The sequence below is a fragment of the Muscardinus avellanarius genome, assembly GCF_963383645.1.
Source record: "Muscardinus avellanarius genome assembly, chromosome: 16".
NCBI lineage: Eukaryota > Metazoa > Chordata > Mammalia > Rodentia > Gliridae > Muscardinus > Muscardinus avellanarius.
Window position 1 is genome coordinate 11552928 of NC_137802.1, and position 18234 is coordinate 11571161.

Sequence of the window (18234 nt, forward strand, 5' to 3'; positions counted from 1 at the left end):
CTCTTGATGGATGAACAACAGAAATGTAGCCGGTGGGACCAACTCTTTATTACATTCACCTAAATCGAGTTTATACTATAAATTATTTATCTTTTAATCTATAACCTCCTGCATGCCCTCAACCGCTTTAACATTTATTTCTTAACTTCACCTCTCTGTATCGCGTGCTTGTTTCATGAGCCAGCAGCAGGCCCCAGGCCTAGTGGCTTCTCTCGTCTGCAGCAGCCACACAACCAGTCTTTACTTTTATGTGTGGAACTGGGGATGGAACCCAGGGGTATTCTACCTCTGAGCTACACCCCCAGCTCTATTTTTTATTCATTCATTCTCTCTCTCTCTCTCTCTCTCTCTCTCTCTCTCTCTCTCTCTCTCTCTCTCTTTTGTGGTACTGGGGTTCCTGGAAGCCCTTCTACCTCCGGTCTACACTCCCAGACCTATTTTATTTTTGGAAACAGGGTCTCTTAAACCAGCGCGGCTGGTTTCGAACCTGCGTGATCTTCCTGTCTCCGCACCCCAAGCTCAGGGATTACAAGCGTGCGCCACCACGCCCGGCTTATCCTCTATTTTTAATTTAATTTAATTTAATTTTTTTGTGTGTGGGGATAGAACCCAGGGGTGTTCTACCTCCGAGCCACACCTTCTCCCCTACTTTGTATTTTTATTTTGAAACAGGGTCTCATTGAGTTGCAGAGGGCCTCGCTAAGTAGCTAGGGCTGTCTACAACCTCCATCCTCCTGTCTCAGCCTCCCAAGTACTGGGATTACAAGTGTGCGGCTCCATTCTTTCTTCTTATCTCTTGTGTCAGCTTGCAAAGATCGAAGAGGCTGACTTTCCACCCTGGGGCTACTGGCAGGACCCTCGCTGCAAACCCATCTGCTCGTGCCTGCTGGGAACATCCCCAGCCCTGATAACTTACCCTGCCGCCTCTCTAGTGTCCCTTTGGGCTTCTAGATCCTTCCCTTTCTTTCCTTGTCCTTCTTCAGCTCATTTAACTTTTCTACAAGCAATCTTTTTTCACTGATGGCTCAGATCCTTTTTATGTGTGGTACTGGATTCAATCTAGGGACATTCTACCTCTGAGCTATACTCCCAGCTCTTTTTCATTTTGAAAGAGTCTTGCTAAGTGGCCGAGGGTCTCACTAAGTTCCCGAGGCCGGCTCTAACCTGTGATCCTCCCAACTCTTGGGGTTATAGGTGTGCACCACCACATGTGCCTTCATATAATCTCAAAAAAAAAAAAAAAACCCTGGGTTTGGTGGCACATGGTTGTAATCCCAGCATTTGGGAGACTGAGACAGGAGGATCGTGGTTTGCGGACAGCCTCACCTACTTAGTGAGGCCCTTTGCAACTCAGTGAGACCCTGTTTCAAAATAAAATATAAAAAAATGGGGCAGTATGGCAAAAAAAAAAAAATGGGGCTGTGGGTGTAGCTCAGAGGTAAAAGGCCCTGCTTTCCATCCCCAGTATTGCAAAAAAAAAAAAAAAAAAAGGACAAAATTCACATAACATAAAACTAACCATTTCAAGGTGCCTCGTTTGGTGGCATTTAGTACAACTATAATGTTGTATGACGACCGGTTCTATCGACTATCAAAATATTTTCATCACTCCCCAAAGAAACTTCATGCTCATCAAACCTTCGCTCATTTTCCTTGACTCTAAGATCCTGGCAATGGCTCATATGCTTTCTGTCTCCACGGATTTTCCTCTTCTGGATGTTTTAATATAAATGGAATTGGACAATACGTGACCTTTCGTGTGCGGCTACTTTCAATTAGCATAATGTGACTGAGGTTTAGACATCTGCCCTGTTAACCCATCTCTCCCCTGTGCTTTGCTCTGCCCGCAGTTCCCCGGGGGAAACCGCTCCAAACCCTCTCCTGTTCTTTTGCTGGTATCCACTGAGGACCCATATAACCTGTGTCGTACCACTGAGTGAGCTGCTGAAGGGGAATCTGCCTTTTAGACCCTCTTATCCTGGGACCAGAAATAGTTTTCAATATATATTGTTTTCCTTTATTGTCTTACGCACAGCAACATTATTCTGGGAAGGAACGGGACGGGCTTTACCAGGCTGCCTGCTGTGGATTGAACGTGTCCCCCAGATTCATGGGCTGAGGACTTCGTCCCGTTGTAGGAGTGCTGGGAGGTGGGGTCTAAGGAGAGGCGACTGGGGCGTGAGGTCTCTGCCCCCCTAAATGGACTGACTGTCATTATCAGGAAGGGGCTCGGTCCTCCTGAGAGTAGCTTTGCTATAGAAGTGAGTTAGGTCCCCTCTTGTTCTCTGGCTCTTGGTCTTCTGCCTCTCACTGTGGGAAGATGCCACAGGAAAGTCCTCACCAGACACTGGAGCCCTACATAGCAGGAAAGCCCTCACCAGATGCAGGATCCTTGCTCCCGTGCTTTCCAGACTCCAGAGCCATGAGCCAAATACATCTCTCCTCTTCATAAAGTACCCAGCCTCGGGCGTTCTCTTACAGCCACTGAAAACTGACTATGATGTTGTTAAGGGCTCTACGGCACAAAAATGCGTCAGAATAAAACTATGGCAGTCCTGGCTGGCTGTGAACAAGTAGCTCTTCTTCCTCCCTTCAGCTAATGGTGGTTCTTTTAGCAGTTTATTCTTTTACATAAGCCTTCGCGATGAATACAACAACAGCCTAACTAGTACTTTCAACATAGGAAATTAATATAACTAGCACTGCCATGTTTATAAAAAAAATTTTTTTTTTGTGGTTCTGGGGATTGAACCCAGAGTCATTCTATCTCCAAGCTACACACCCAGCCAGATCTTATTTCTTATTTGGAGACCGGGTCTCGCTAGGTTGACTAGCATCCCACTACTTGCATAGGCTGTGCTCGAACCTGCGATCCTCCTGTCTCAGCCTCCCAAGTACTGGGATTACAAGCGTGCGCCACCACGCCTGGCTCAGTACTGCCATATTAATGAGAACTTAATTAGTCCTCACAGCGTTTCTGACACTGTGACAGTTGGTAGTGCAAAGTTGAGAAGTGATGATATAAACCGGTCAACATCACTACAGGGAGGGTGCTTTACTTTCCAAGAATACAGCTGCCAGCTGATTTAGGAGTGACACCCTTCACTGTACGTTGTGAGCTTTCAATGCCAACTCTTTCTCAAGCTGATATTTATAAACTCAGCCTCCTTACTGGGAGTATGAATGTGTTAGGGGCACTTGGGTGTCTTTATTTAATTTAATTTAATTTATTTTATTTTATGGGACTGGGGATTGGACCCAGGGCCATTCTATATTTATTTATTTATTTATTTATTTATTTATTTATTTATTTATTTATTTATTTTTGGTGGTACTGGGGTTCCTGGAAGCCCTTCCACCTTAGGGCTACACTCCCAGACCTATTTTATATTTTTATTTGGAAACAGGATCTCTGAAGCCAGCGTGGCTGGCTTCGAACCTGGGCAATCCTCCTGTCTCCGCCTCCCAAGCACGGGGATTACAAGCGTGCGCCACCACGCCCAGCTCTACCTCTCTTTAAATAAAAATTTTTTTTTGAATAGGGTCTTGCTAAGTTGCTGGGAGTCTCACCCTTTGCTGAAGCTGTCCCTAAACCTGGGATCCTCCTGTCTCAGCCTCCCAAGTACTAGGGGATTACGAGTGTGCGCCACCACGCCTGGCCCACTTGGGTGTCTTCTGAGCCTCCTTTATGGTGAAGATTAGAGAACACGCTGAGCACTTGTTAATAAGCGCGGGATGAGGACCACTGGTGATGGGAATGTGTCAGGGAACGTTAGGAGTTGTTCTGAGCCGAGGGCCCATCTGCCGCTTGGAGTCCCTAAGATCAGGAGCCAGCATCTCCCCACTTCTTTAAGCGCGAGGAGAGGTAAAATTACCTAGTTAACTTGATGAAGATGAACGGCATAGCCCAGGGAACAAGCGCCCAAGCTGTGGGGTGCCAGGCTGTTTCACGGGCTGTCTCTGAGCTGTGGGCGCAAACCATGCCATGAAAGGGCGATGAAGGATTAGAAAAGGGGCCGGGTGTGGTGGCATGGGCCTGTCATCCCAGTGCATGGGAGGCTGAGGCAGGAGGATCACAGGTTTGAGGCCAACTTCAGGAACTTAGGCAGGCCCTCAATAACTTAGTGAGGCCCTGTTTCAAAATAGAATGCCCTTGGGTTCAGTTCTTTGTATCTAAAATGGAAGAAAAGAAGGAAGGAAGGAAGAAAAGAAAGAAGGAAGAGAGGGAAGGAGGTAGGAAGGAAGGGAGAAAGGAAATAAATAGGAAAGAAGGAAGGAAGCAAAGAAAGAAGGAAGGAAAAAAATAGAATTTCCTCAATTGTTCTTATATGATGTTTGGCTCTGGAGCAGGGAGACTAGAGAGAAACCCAGAGTTCTGGGCTCTTCCAGGTTTCCCAGCTTTGAGGAGAGCCAGCCTCTGGCCAGAGGACCACAGTTCCCATGGAGAACCTCATTAAAGGTAAGGCATGGAAACTCACACTTGTGAGCCCAGTGCCTGGGAAGCTGAGACAGGAAGATTCCAGGTTTGAGGACAGCCTCAGAAACTTAATGAGACTCTGTTTAAAAGAAAATCAAGCTGGGCGTGGTGGCGCACGCTTGTAATCCCAGCATTTGGGAGGCTGAGACTGGAGGATTGCGGTTCATGGACAGCCTCAGCTACTTAGCGAGGCCCTTCACAACTCAGTGAGACTCTGTTTCAAAAAAAAAAAAAAATAGGGCTGGGTGTATAGCTCGGAGGTACAATGCCCCAGGGTTCCATCTCCAGTACCCGAAAAAAAAAAAAAAAATCAAATAGGGCTGGGAGAGCCGGGCGTGGTTGGTGCACGCTTGTAACCCCAGCATTTGGGAGGCTGGGACCTGAGGATCACAGTTTGCGGACAGTCTTAGCTACTTAGCGAGGCCCTTCACAACTCAGTGGGACCCTGTTTCAAAAATAAAAAGACTAAAAAATAGGGCTGGGGGTGTAGCTGGGAGGGACATTGCCCCTGGGTTCCATCCCGGGTACCACAAAAACATAAACATAAACAAAAACAAAAAATAGGGCTTAGAGTATTGCTCAGAGGTAGAAGGCCCTGGGTTCAATCCCCAGTCCTCCCCCACCCAAAACAAGAGGTGAGGTTCTGTCCTCTGGTGGCCTGGAGGTGACCTAGGGAGTAGGGGACCGCAGCCCAGGGTGAGGTGGAGGACAGGAATAGAGTGTAGAAGGTTTGAATGTGGGTGGTCACATGGCCTTGCTGGTACCCAGGTGCAGATGCAGTCAGGCCTCTGGCTAGTACGTACGCTCAGCTGGCTCAGGAAGGGTCTCCAGGTCCCGTTCATGAGGCTCTGCCGGTATTTCCTCGTAAAGAAGCCAAGGTACGAAACGAAGGCTGTAACAAGCAAGACGTCGCCACACAAGGTCTGCTCCTGCTGTCTGAAGCTCTGCACGGCTTCCGCCCACCTCACGTTTTCAGAAGCGAGTCCTCTCACCTGCCATTGCAAAGGTCAGAGAGGAGAGGAGATGCTGTCAGAGACACGGCCGGTGCCAGGGCTGCAGACTCAGCCTCAGGGACCACGAAGCCCTTGCGACTTCGCAGCGGGGAGTGCCGGTAAGTCCAAGACCAGTGGGGATGCGTCCTAGCTGCTGCGGGGACAAGTCCCTGGTCTACGCTCTGCATTCTGTGGGCCGCGGAGAGATGGCAGCTTTGTTCTTATAATTTATTTTTATACTTCTATGGGTGCATTGTAATTATGCACCATAGTGAGATTCAAAGTGAGACATCAGTACAGACACGCAGCACTTGGCGCGTTTCCCTCCACATTGCACCCCGCTCTCCCCTTTCTCTCTCCCCAGATGTATTAATGAGATTGGTAGTGATATATTATAAACCTTAATCGAACTCTTTCCTTCCTTAAGCCTTATTTTTTTCCCCTGCCCACCTCCCTTCCCCAACCCTCTTCCTCTATTCTACTGGTCTCTTTCTTTATTTATTTAAGGTCCCTTTTGTTTCTGATTTTCTCTGTAGCTTCCACATATCAGAGAAAACATATGACCCTTGGCTTTTTGAGAACGGCCGATCTCACTTAGCCTAATATCCTCTAGTGGTGGCATCCATTTTCCTGCAAATGACCTAATTTCGTTCATCTTCATTGGTGAATAAAATTCCAGGTGTATATACACCATAGAGCATGGTATATCCATATCCTTTCAGAGGACACTATTTTTGTTTGTTTTGTTTTGCATTTTGGTACTGAAGATTGAACCCAAGGGCATTTTGCGTCTGAGGTACATGCCCCACCCTACTTTATTTTTGAAACAGTGTCTCGCTGGTTTGAAGAGGGCCTTGCTAAGTGACTGAGGCTGAGGTCCTTGAACCTGTGATCCTCCTATCTCAGCCTCCCATGTACTAGGATTACAGGCATGTGCCACCATACCCGGCAAGATGACAGGTTTTTAACACAAGCATGGAGGCATTGCTCTTTCTCCCTGTGGAGATGGATAGCACCTACCCCGAAGCATTGTTGAGGGGATAAAATCTGATTGCCCTGTATCTTAATCACTTAGCACAAAGTCTGGTTGGTAAGTGAAAGGTCTGAGGCGCTGCCCCGCAGTGGGAGGCCGGAAGCCAGGAGGCAAGAAGGACCCGCCTCCTTACCCCGCAGAGCTCTGTGATTCCCACAGAAGAGACCACTCCCCTCGATTTAAGGTAGATGCTGCTACCTCAGAGGGAAACAGACAGGCCGAGAGAGACACCCAGGGATAGACAGACATGCGCTCTCATGCTCGCCCGTTCCTGTGGGCCCGCGCGGGAGCGGGCGGGGAAGGAACTACCTGCGATGGCGGGCGGCCGACTCTGGATGAATAAAGGCTTTTGGCATCTTTATATCAGACTCGCGCATATATCTCTGCCCGCCGGGTACCCGCCGCACTTATTTCAATCAGTAAGATGTGTTAGGAAATTAGGCACCTGTCCCTTTTCCTCCCCAAGTGCTGGGGAGAAATGAGTCCTAACTATGAATAGCAGAAACCAAAAATAAAATCAAGTTTATGTGCTATAAATAATGTATACTGAGACAGGCATGGTGCTGCACGCTTGTAATCCTAGCATTTGGAAGGCTGAGACAGGAGGATCGTGGTTTAAGGACAGCCTCGGCTCTTTGCAACTCCAGTGAGATCCTGTTTCAAAATAAAGAATAAAAAAAGGGCTGGGTGTATAGCTTGAAGGTAGAATGCCCCTGGGTTCCATCCCCAGTACTGCAAAAAAAAAAAAAAAAAAAAAAAAAAAGTATACTGGGTGAGAGATCAATGCAATAACTAAGACACCGTGTTAAGAGTTCAGGAGTGTAGGTAGAGGACTGTGGAGGGCAGACACATCCTAACTGTCCTGGACCACTCCAAGACGGCACCTTGCTTCTTGGGAGGAGAGCCAATCTTTCCACAGATGATCATCAGAGCTTATCTTCTGAGTTAGGACACACCCTTAATCATTTCCTTCAAAGAAGACATCATAAAATATCAGCACTGGGGGAAGACCTGAGCGATTTGCCAACCCAGCCGTTCCTAATCCCATGTTTCAGATTAAACCAGAAAAGTCCAAGGGGCTCCCCAGAATCTGTTGGTAGAGATGGAGGTGGCTCAGAGCCCATGAGTCCTGAGTCTCCGAGCCTCAGTTTCACCCTGCTTCCCACAAGGACCAGCTCAGAAAATGGTCCAGCTAGACACAGAGGGCTGTGCTGAGCTCTAGAAACCAAACAGGAGACTTCATGGAGGAGGACCAGTGGGGAGATCTCGGTGGCTTCTGCACATTTGCAGAGGCGCCGTCTCCAAACCAAACTGTCGGGCTAAGTGGAGCACCTCCAAGCTGTGCAGCGACCCACCCTGCGATGACCGCACAGACCCACGCGTGTGGCACGGTCTGTCCTTGCTAAAGCACGGCTCGGTTCAGGGATGGCCATGACTCATCTCTCCCTACATTAAAAAAATGTGGCTTCATTATATAAATAAATGGTAGCGGGCATACGTGTAAAAAGGAACCCACTGGGGTTTCCTTTGTCCATGACGATGGTGCTAAGACTCTACGTTGAAGAGAAATCACATCCAGAAAAAAAAAAAAAAACACTTTGCAGGATCTTAGCTGATAAAGGCAATGAGAAATACAAGACATTGGGACTATAAAAAAAGGACACAAATTCTTTGATGTTTTTCATCAAGAGTCAAATCTCTGACTACTCAAATGGAATAGAGTGGATGTGGCATTGTGTGGGCTCGGGGTCCCCGGCCTTTAACATTGTGTGGGTTCGGGGTCCCTATAAGAGCCTGGAACTTCCCCCTTCTTGTCTCTTGGAATACTTGCTTATGGAGTCCTGGGCACTATAGATGGTGTCTGATTAGCCTGCAGGAGACACTGCATGGAGGGTTCCTGACACTGCACGTAGGGAGAGAGGCCCCGCTGAGTCCGCCCCGCCGCCACCCCTGCCAAGGGATGTGGAGGAAGCCATCCCTGACTCCAGGCGGGACCAGCCGAACAAGGCGGAGTGCTCCGTTCTGCAGCAGAAGCTCTGGCCACCCGAGCTCGGCCCACAAGACAGGCCCACAGACCCGCGGCATCTAGTCGAATGCTTCTGGTGTCAGATGGCTAAGTTTCAAGGTCATTTGTTCTGCAGCCACAGACACCCAGAACACAGGCACTCCTGCCCCGCCCTGCTCCGCAGACCTGCTCTCTCAGAAGAGAGCACACCGGTAAGTAAGTCACGTCCAAAACACTCAGGGTCAACCAGGCTCATCGTTTCTGTTCCTTAGTTTCTAATCCTGATCACATCTCTCTCCTCTCTCCTCCCTCCTCTCCCCCTCCCTCTTTCTCCTTTCCCTCCTCTCTCCTCCCACTTCTCTCTCCCTCCCTCTTCCTCTTCTTCCTTCTCCCTCCTCTTTTCTCCTTTTCCCTCCTTTTCCCTTCTCCTCCTCCCTCTTCCTCCTCTCCCTCCTCTTCTCTCTCCTCCCTCCTCCTCCTCCTCTTCCTTCTCTTTCTCTCCTCCTCTCTTCTCCCTCCACCTACCTCTTCCTCTCCCTCCTCCTCCCCTCTTTTTCTTTCTTTCTCTTTCTTTCTTTCTTCCTTTCTTTCTTTTTCTTTCTTTTCTTTCTTTGTCTTTATTTCCCTCCCTCCTTCCATTCCTTCCTTCCTTCTTTCCCCTGAGTAACTTTTTATTTATTTATTTTTGTAGTACTGGAAATTGAACTCAGAGGCATTCTACTTCTGAGCTACACCCCCAGCCCTATTTTTTATCCTTTATTTTGAAACAGGGTCTCACTAAGTTGCAGAGGGCCTAAGTAGCTGAGGCTGTCCGCGAACTGTGATCCTCCTGTCTCAGCCTCCCAAGTATGGGGATTACAAGCCTGTGCCATCATGCCCGGTTGTACTTTTTATTTTGAAACAGGGTCTCTCTAAGTCGCTGAGCCTGGCCTCACACTTGAAATCCTCCTGTCTACAGCCTCCCAACTACTGGGATCACAGGTGTGCACCACAATACCCGGCTTCCTGATCACTCTTATTATCAAAACATTAATAAGAGCATTAGAGTTTCCTTATAAAGTGCTAGCGTTATCTTTAATACTTTCTTTCTATAATGATTCTTTAAACATGCAAGTACGGTCACGTCTTGCACGGGCTGTGACAGATCCCACGCCTCCTTCCATCCAACCATCTCTGTAAGAAAACTCCTTTGCCTGGACCACAGCGCTCACCCTTGTTTTCCTGAGACCTCTGTCTCTGCTTTCCAGTGCATCTTAATATTTCTCCCCAAGGTGAGCAGCGCTCAGCTGTGCTCCTCTATGTAGCGCCTCTGTGGTACCCAGGTAGCGCTGCTAATACAATCGGGGTCCTGGCTGCTGCCACGGCGCGCACTTACCAGGCGGTTGGCGAGGGAGATGGTGCCTGCCGTCGCTTCGGCTTCCTGCTGACATCTGAGTTTGTCTGCCGTCGCCCTCTCAAACTTGGCGGTGAGCTTCTCCAGGTTTTCATTAAGGTGCTGTTTAGGAAGGAGCACGAGGTCTGTCAGCAGCTGGGTCACCTCTGGCGCTGCTGGGTCTAAGTTGCGGAGGGTCTCACTGAGTGGCTGAGACTGGCTGTGAATCCCGCGATCCTCCGGTTTCAGCCTCCCAAGTACTGGGGTCACAGGCATGCCGCACCACAGCCCGCCTCCCGCTGCTTGCAGCATTAGCGATTAATTAAGTCATCTGCAAATTCTTTAGGTGGGTCGAATAAATACCGTTAAGCCTTTGGATTGCAGGCTCTGATGGAGTCTTAACAATCTGTCATTATTTTTTATTTAGAAATCCTTCTCAGCTGGGCATGGTGGCTCACGCTTGTAATCCCAATACTTGGGAGGCTGAGACCGGAGGATGTAGGTTCGCGGACAGCCTCAGCTATTTAGTGAGGCCCTCTGCAACTTAATGAGACTCTGTTTAAAAATAGGGCTGGGGGTGTAGCTCGGAGGTAGAATGCCCCTGGATTCAATCCCCAGTACTGCAGAAAAGAAAGAAAGAAAGAAAGAAAGAAAGAAAGAAAGAAAGAAAGAAAAGAAAGTTCTCTACTGTTTGATATTCTACCCTCTGTGTGACTGTCTGCCCTGTGGAAATGCCTTCTTTGTTCTTGCTTATGCTGATTTTTCTAAATTGTAACAATCTATGTTCATTATAGAAAAAAGAGAATATAGACAAACAAACAAAAACAAGTAAAATTTACCACCCAGAGAGATAATTACCCCTCAACATGTTTTCTGTATTTCCACCCTATAGAATCAAATCAAAATTATGTTGTACAATCTGTTTTGATATATGCTTCCCCCCTTTAAAGATATCCTGCATATAAAATTCTTTATTTGAAATAATCCTAAAATTTTTCTTTTCTTTCTTTCTTTCTTTCTTTCTTTCTTTCTTTCTTTATTTATTTATTTATTTTTGGTGCTACTGTGGATTGAATTCAGGGCCCTTCTACCTCCCAGCTACACCCCTAGCCCTATTTTATTTTTATTCTTATTTATTTATTTATTTATTTATTTATTTATTTATTTATTTTTTGCAGGTCTGGGGGGTGGAACTCAGAGGCATTTGACCTCTGAGCTACACCCCCGGCCCAATTTTTAATTCTTTATTTGGAAACAGGGTCTCACTGAATTGCAGAGGGCCTCACTAAGTAGCTGAGGCTGTCTGTGAACCGTGAATCTCAGGTCTCAGCCTCCCAAATGCTGGGATTACAGGCATGCGCCACCACGCCCGGCTTTTATTTTTATTTTGAAACAGGGTCTTGCTAGGTCGGTGAGAGTCTTACTACTTCCTGAGGCTGTCCTGCAACCCTCCTGTCTCAGCCTCTCAAGTACTGAGATTACAGATGTACGCTACCACGCCCAGCTAAAATTTCCAAAAGTAAAGCTTGTGAGCGCACATGTGTGTATGTGTGTGTACATGTGCACATACATGTGTGTGTGTGGCTGCAGAAGGCTCAGCAGCTTCATTAGCACATGGGGAGAGATTTCTTGCCCTGGATGAGATGAGCCTGTATGTTAGGGCTGAACCTTGGCCCTTGACCTTTGACATTAAAAGGGAAAGTCTTTGTTCCCTGTGATGTTGATTGGCATGTGTATAAAATATGCAAAGGATGGAGAAGAGGTTGTCAAAAGCAAGAATACATTTTTTCCTCCCCCCTCCAGGAAATATTTTGGCAGAAATGAAGTGCCTTCGTAAGGTAGCCAAGTATTTTAAAGATAATCTTATTGCTTTCCCAGGTTGAGTAGGCCTGTCATGTGAATATTGGCTACTGAAAAGGTATAAACATTTGAAAACATTCCCTTTGCACCAAATGTTCTTTTGGTTAAAATAACTCGAGGAAAGAGTCCTTGAAAATTCGGTGCTTGTTACAGTTTTGAAGAGGCAGAGGAACATAAAAATGATTCGGAAGTCTTTTCTTGTTAAATTGTGAAGAGGCCGACAGACATAGAAATTATTGGGGAATCTTTCCCCTCCCCCAAAAGCTGAAATGGGAAATGTTACGGCGTGTTGTACGTGTGGTTCTTTGAGGAGGACTGCTGAGGGAGATGATCATTATGAGCCAATGGTCCACGAACATCTGGATATACAAAGCAAGCCTGCAGAGTTTAGTTGCTTCTCCAAAATACCTTTAAATTTTTCAGTTTAAATTTTAGGGTTTTTTTTTTTTCCAGTGCTGCTGGGGATCAAACCCAGGACCTCACACAGGCTAAGCAAATGCTCTACCCATGTTCAAACCCTTCCCAACTAGTAGCTCAGAGAGATGCAAGTGCCAAAATACCTTTTAAACTTTTTTTGGTACTGGGGGTGGAACCCAGGGCATTCTACCTCTGAGCTACTTCCCCAACCCCTTATTTATTTATTTATTTATTTAATTTATTTTTGTGGATCTGGGGATGGAACCAGGGGCGTTCGACCTCCGAGCTACACCCCCTGCCCTATTTTTTATTCTTTATTTTGAAACAGGCTCTCACTGAGTTGCAGAGGGCCTCGCTAAGTAGCTGAGGCTGTCTGCGAACCGCGATCCTCCAGTCTCAGCCTCCTGAATGCTGGGATCACAAGCGTGCGCCACCACGCCCGGCTTATTTTTTATTTTTTGAAACAGGCTCTCACTGAGTTGCAGAGGGCCTCACTAAGTAGCCGAGACTGTCCACGAACCGCAATCGTCCTGTCTCAGCCTCCCAAATGCTGGGATTACAAGTGTGCGCCACCATGCCCGGCTTTTTATGTTTTATTTTAAAACGGTCTCACTAAATTGCTGAGGCTGTCTTTAAACCTGTCATACTCCTGTCTCAGCTTCTCAAGTACTGGGATTAAAGCCGTGTACCGCCATGCCTGGCTTGAACTACTTTTTTTTTTTTTTTAAATTAGAGAAATTGGTTGCAAGGATATTTAAATCACAGCCTTCGGCCACAGATTTTCACCTATCAATGAATAAACCCAAGGTACAGGAGGCAGGATGCGTGTCCACAATCCTGCTTTCACGATTTTAAACCCCACTTTGTTGGCGCAACGCATTTGCCGCAGGAATCTTATTTGTTTGAAATACAGATGGAGAAATTAAATATCCAAACTGGGCTCAGTAGCACATGCCAGTAATCTCTGTACTTGGGAGGCTGAGACAGGAGGATCAAAGGTTCGGGGCCAGCCTCAGCAACTTAGTAAGACTCTATTTCAAAGCAGCTGGGGTGTAGCTTGGAGGTAGAGTGCCTCTGGATACAACTCACATACACACACAAAAGAAATTAAATTTCCAGAAAGTTGTTTGGCTTGAACTTGATTAGGGTAGGGAGTCACAGGAGACTACAGTTATGACTGTTTCTACTGCTGCCTAGGCCAGGGGCCGGATCTGGGTTTCTGCTTTCCATGTACGAGGTCTTCAAACCCTACAACAGCCCCACAATATGGCCACCGAGACTGCGTTCATTTCAGTTCAGGAAGCTTGAGTTTGGGCATGATACAGACCAGCCAATAAATAGTACTTGATTGGAACAGAGGCTTTTTTCTTTCTTGTGGTACTGGGGATGGAACCCTTCTACCTCTGGGCTGCACTCCCAGACCTATTTTTATATATATTTTTAAATTTGGAAACGGGTGTCTTAAGCCAGCGCAATCCTCCTGTCTTTGCCTCCCAAGCATGGGGATTACAAGCATGCACCACCACGCCCATCTGAACAGAGTTTTAAGTTGTATTATCATAAGGATTCTGATTTCTACATTGTGTGTGTGTGTGTGTGTGTGTGTGTGTGTGTGTGTGTGTGTATGTGTTACTAGAAATTGAACCCACAGGCATCCTATCTCTGAGCTACACCCCCAGCCTGATTTTATTTTTACTTGTTTTTTTGTGGTCCTGGGGATGGAAACCAGGGGCATTATACTTCTGAGCTACTTCCTAAGCCCTATTTTTTAGTCTTTTTATTTTTGAAACAGGGTCTCACTGAGTTGTGAAGGGCCTCGCTAAGTAGCTGAGGCTGTTCTTGAACTGCGATCCTCCGGTCTCAGCCTCCTGAATGCTGGGATTACAAGCGTGCACCACCACGCCCGGCATATTTTTCCATTTTGAAACAGGGTCTCACTAGGTTGCTAGGAGTCCCACTATGTTGCTGAGGTTGCCTCTAACCTGTGATCTTCCTATCTCAGTCTCCCATATTCTGGGATTAGAGGTGTGTGCCACCATATCTGGGTTGGTTTCTACATTTTACTTTCAGAGTATTCATTTTAATGATAAGGTAAAATTCAAGGCAAATCCTCTCTCAAATATGCGTGAACTTGAGGTCACCATTACCTTCTCCCAAACATGGGTGAAGTAGATAGAGTAATATTATCTACACGATACTTAAAAATGATGAGGCCCATGGCTTATATCTATGAGCAAGAAATTCCTCCCTACCCCCAGATCATAATATGTTGCTTTTTCTGGTAGTACTAGGGATTTGACTCAGGGACACTCTACCACTGAGCTATATCCAAGCCCTTCTTATTTTTTATTTTAAAACAAGGATTTGCTAAGTTGCCCAGATTGGCTTTAAACTTGCAATCCTCCTGCTTCAGCCATTCAAGTAATGCCCCTGCACTTCACTCAACTACTGGATTTTATTTATTTTTGTATTTATGTATTTATTTTTTTGCGGTACTGGGGATGGAACCCAGGGGCATTCTACCTCCGGGCTACACCCCCAGCTCTATTTTTTATTCTTTATTTTGAAACCGCGTCTCACTGAGTTGAAGAGGGCCTCACTAAGTAGCTGAGGCTGTCCGTGAACCGCGATCCTCCTGTCTCAGCCTCCCACATGCTGGGATTACAAGTGAGTGCCACCATGCCCGGTTTACTATTGGATTTTAAAAGCACTCATCAAACAATGCAGGTAGCACAAAATATGCCCACAGGTCTGCACCGCTGAAATGGAGACAGATAGGTGGCCAAAATTGAAGATTAAAGCTACCTTAGGTGAAACAAAGTGGTCAAAAGTGACATTCTAAAAGGGAAAACAGGAAGAATCTATCAATCTGAATCTTTTCTTATTAACTATCCGATACGCAAAATGTTAAATTAATTAGTGGTGCCGGGCGTGGTGGCGCACGCTTGTAATCCCCGCGCTTGGGAGGCGGAGACAGGAGGATCGCGCAGGTTCGAAGCCAGCCGCGCGCGCTGGCTTAGGAGACCCTGTTTCCAAATATAAAAAATGTAAAAATAGGTCTGGGAGTGTAGCCCAGAGGTAGAAGGGCTTCCAGGAACCCCAGTACCACCACCAAAAAAAAAAAAAAATTAATTAGTGGCTAATTAAGAGAACAGTTGGTTCCGTGGATAATATGCATCTGTCTGCCTTTCTTTCCTTGGAAGCAAAGAATTAAAGCAATGGTCCAAAAGGTTTCTTTGACTATAAAAAAATATAAAGAGATGCCAGGCATGGTGGCACAGGCCTATAATCCCAGGACTTGGGAGACTGAGGCAAGAGGATAGAAGGCTTGAGGCCAGCCTCAACTATTTAGTGAGACCCTCAGCGACTTAGCAGAGATCCTGCTTCAAAATAAAAAAGTTAGTGGGGTGAGGTGGCACATGCTTGTAATATCAGTACTTGGGAGGCTGAGACAGGAGGAACCAGGTTTGCAGACAGCCTCAGCTACTTAGTGAGGCCCTTTGCAACTCAGTGAGACCCTATTTCAAAATAAAGAATAAAAAATAGTGCTGGGGTGTAGCTCAGAGGTAGAATGTCACTGGGTTCCAACCCCCCAGTACTGCCAAAAAAAAAAAAAAAAAAAAAAGCCGGTGTGGTGGCACACACTTTTAATCCCAGTACTTGGGAGGCTGAGACAGGAGGATTGGGGTTCACAGTCAGCCTCAACTACTTAGTGAGGCCCTCTGCAACTTAGTGAGATCCTGTTTCAAAATAAAGAATAAAAAGTAGGGCTGGGGGTGTAACTCAGAGGCAGAATGCCCTTGAGTTCCATCCCCAGCACCATACACACAGACACAAAAAATAAATAAAAACTAAATGAAAAAGTTAAAAAAAAAATCGGGATGGGGATATAGATTCAAGGTAGAATGCCCCTGGGTTCAATCCCCAGGACTAAAAAAAAAAAAAAGAAAGAAAGAAATTATGCCGGGCGTGGTGGCACACGCTTGTAATCCCCGCGCTTGGGAGGCTGAGATAGGAGGATCGCACGGGTTCGAGGCCAGCCTCGGATACTTAGAGAGGCTTTTGACAACTTAGTGAGACCCTGTTTCCAAATAAAAATATAAAAAGGCCCGGAGGTAGAAAGCCTCTGGGTTCCACCCCCAGTACCACCAAAAAAAAAAAAAAAAAAAAAAAAAAAAAAGAAATTGCACAAAAATGTGTTTTTCTCATTTCTCCTTAAAATTGTGACGTAGGTTCGGGGTAAGGGCTAGAGGGTGTTGAGTATATTGGTGGCTGGAGGTCAGGGAGCCCTGGGCCCACTCACAGCGATCTTGGCTTTGATGGCCGCCAGCTTCTCCTGGGCCGCCGTGAGCTCCGCGGTGGCTTTGCCCAGCGCTCGGCGCTTGGGCTGCACGTCACAGAACACCTCGTGGAACTTCATGATGTTTATGACCCAAGAACACAGGCCCGCGGCCGCGTAGGACTTGGTGGCCACGAACTCGGGGTTGAACTCGGGGTCCTGCAGGTACGGCCTGATGGCTTTGAGGCAGGAATCCTGAATGTTCTCCTTGTCGAAGTGGACGAGGGAGTCCAGGAAGCTGTCCACTTTGCTCATGGCCACCTTGGCCGCCTTCCAGCTGCGGTCCTTGGGGACCTTGCCCCCCGGAGCCAGGAGCACCATCACCGCCGCGCTGACGTTGCTGACGGCCAGAGGCGGGGACCCGAAGGACTTCAGCTCCGTCAGGTTGGTCTGGGAAGAGACAAACGAGGAGGTTTGTTAGAGGAAAATGAAAGATATTGCTTTTTGTCCTGGGCCCGCTAATGGAGTTAGGCGGTAGAGTGATCGCTTTGAAAGGGCTGCTTTGAAGCCCACCGTGGCCCTCTGAATTTTAAACACCCTGACTCATCAGAAGGCGGCCAGACTCCTCCCCAGGGACTTCAGACTCCCCCCTCAAGGGTGAGCCCGAGCCCGGGCTGTGTTCCCTCACCGCTTGAACAGACGCGTGACCCATTAGAAACACACAATTATTTCACATTCAGCCGAAAGATAGACGGATGCCAGCCTGGTCTGAAATAGGCAGCATTCCATGAATAAAAGATAAGGCTATTATAAATTAATTTCTATCTTGGATCGAGGAGAATAGCACTGAAACTCGACTTGGTTTTTTTTTTATTTTTTCTTTACTTTAATTAAACTGCTTTGTTCCGTGAGCGCATTCTAACTACACTGACTGTCCTGATAGCAGATTGGCATTTTTTTTTCTGCCAAGAAATAATTCAGACGGAGAGCCAGGCCCGGCTCCCCAGTCGGCTGCCTCTGTCTGGTCTCACGTTTGCCCTTCCTTCTGATGCAGGAGAGAAGAAATAAATAGGTAGAAAGGAGACACATAGGAAGCAAAGGGGAAGCATAAATTTAGCAGAAGAACCTGGTGCTAAGCCGCGCGTGGTGGCACACCATCACTTGGGAGGCTGAGACAGGAGGATCGCGGTTCTCGGCCAGCCGCAGCTACTTAGTGAGGCCCTTTGCAACTAAGTGAGACCCTGATTCAAAACAAAGAATAAGATTAAAAAATAGGGCCGGGGGTGTAGCTCAGGAAAAAAGAACATGATGCTAGGCACCTCAACCTTTATTCCCCAAACCAATTCTCTTTCCCAGGCTGGTCTCTCCCAAATTTCTGAAAAATCTCTAGATTCTAGAGTTCATTGAAATAAAGTATAATTGCCCTGTGTGTGTTGTTAACAAGACAGATACAATGTGTTGCAAAACCTAGAATTTTGGGGACTCTCCAGTTTATCAGTTGATCAGATAATGGAGATCTTAATTAGCTTTTGGGACCCCCATGGATGGCCAGAGAATCAGTAAGTATCTTGAGACGGTGGGACCGAGGCCAGCCTCACACACCTCCACCTGCCCAGCCTTCACGAAAGCCCCCTATAGAAGAAGAAACTTGAGCCAGGCATGATGGCGCACGCTTGTAATCCCAGCATTTGGGAGGCTGAGACAGGTGGATTGTGGTTCGTGGCCAGCCTCAGCTACTTAACGAGGCCCTTTGCAACTCAGTGAGACCCTGTTTCAAAATAAAGAATAAAAAATAGGGC

General features: G+C 46.9%; 1 protein-coding gene across 1 annotated transcript in view; it reads right to left on the reverse strand.

Moving 5' to 3' along the window:
* Positions 1–18234, reverse strand: part of DNAH9 (dynein axonemal heavy chain 9) — a gene marked incomplete at both ends in the record, with an annotated part of 402526 nt that overhangs the window by 85972 nt on the left and 298320 nt on the right. Inside the window, 3 exons of the mRNA XM_080712788.1 lie at positions 5281–5469; positions 9883–10002; positions 16460–16885. Of these exons, the coding sequence (XP_080568914.1) occupies positions 5281–5469; positions 9883–10002; positions 16460–16885 (735 nt within the window). The remainder of the gene's footprint in view (positions 1–5280; positions 5470–9882; positions 10003–16459; positions 16886–18234) is intronic.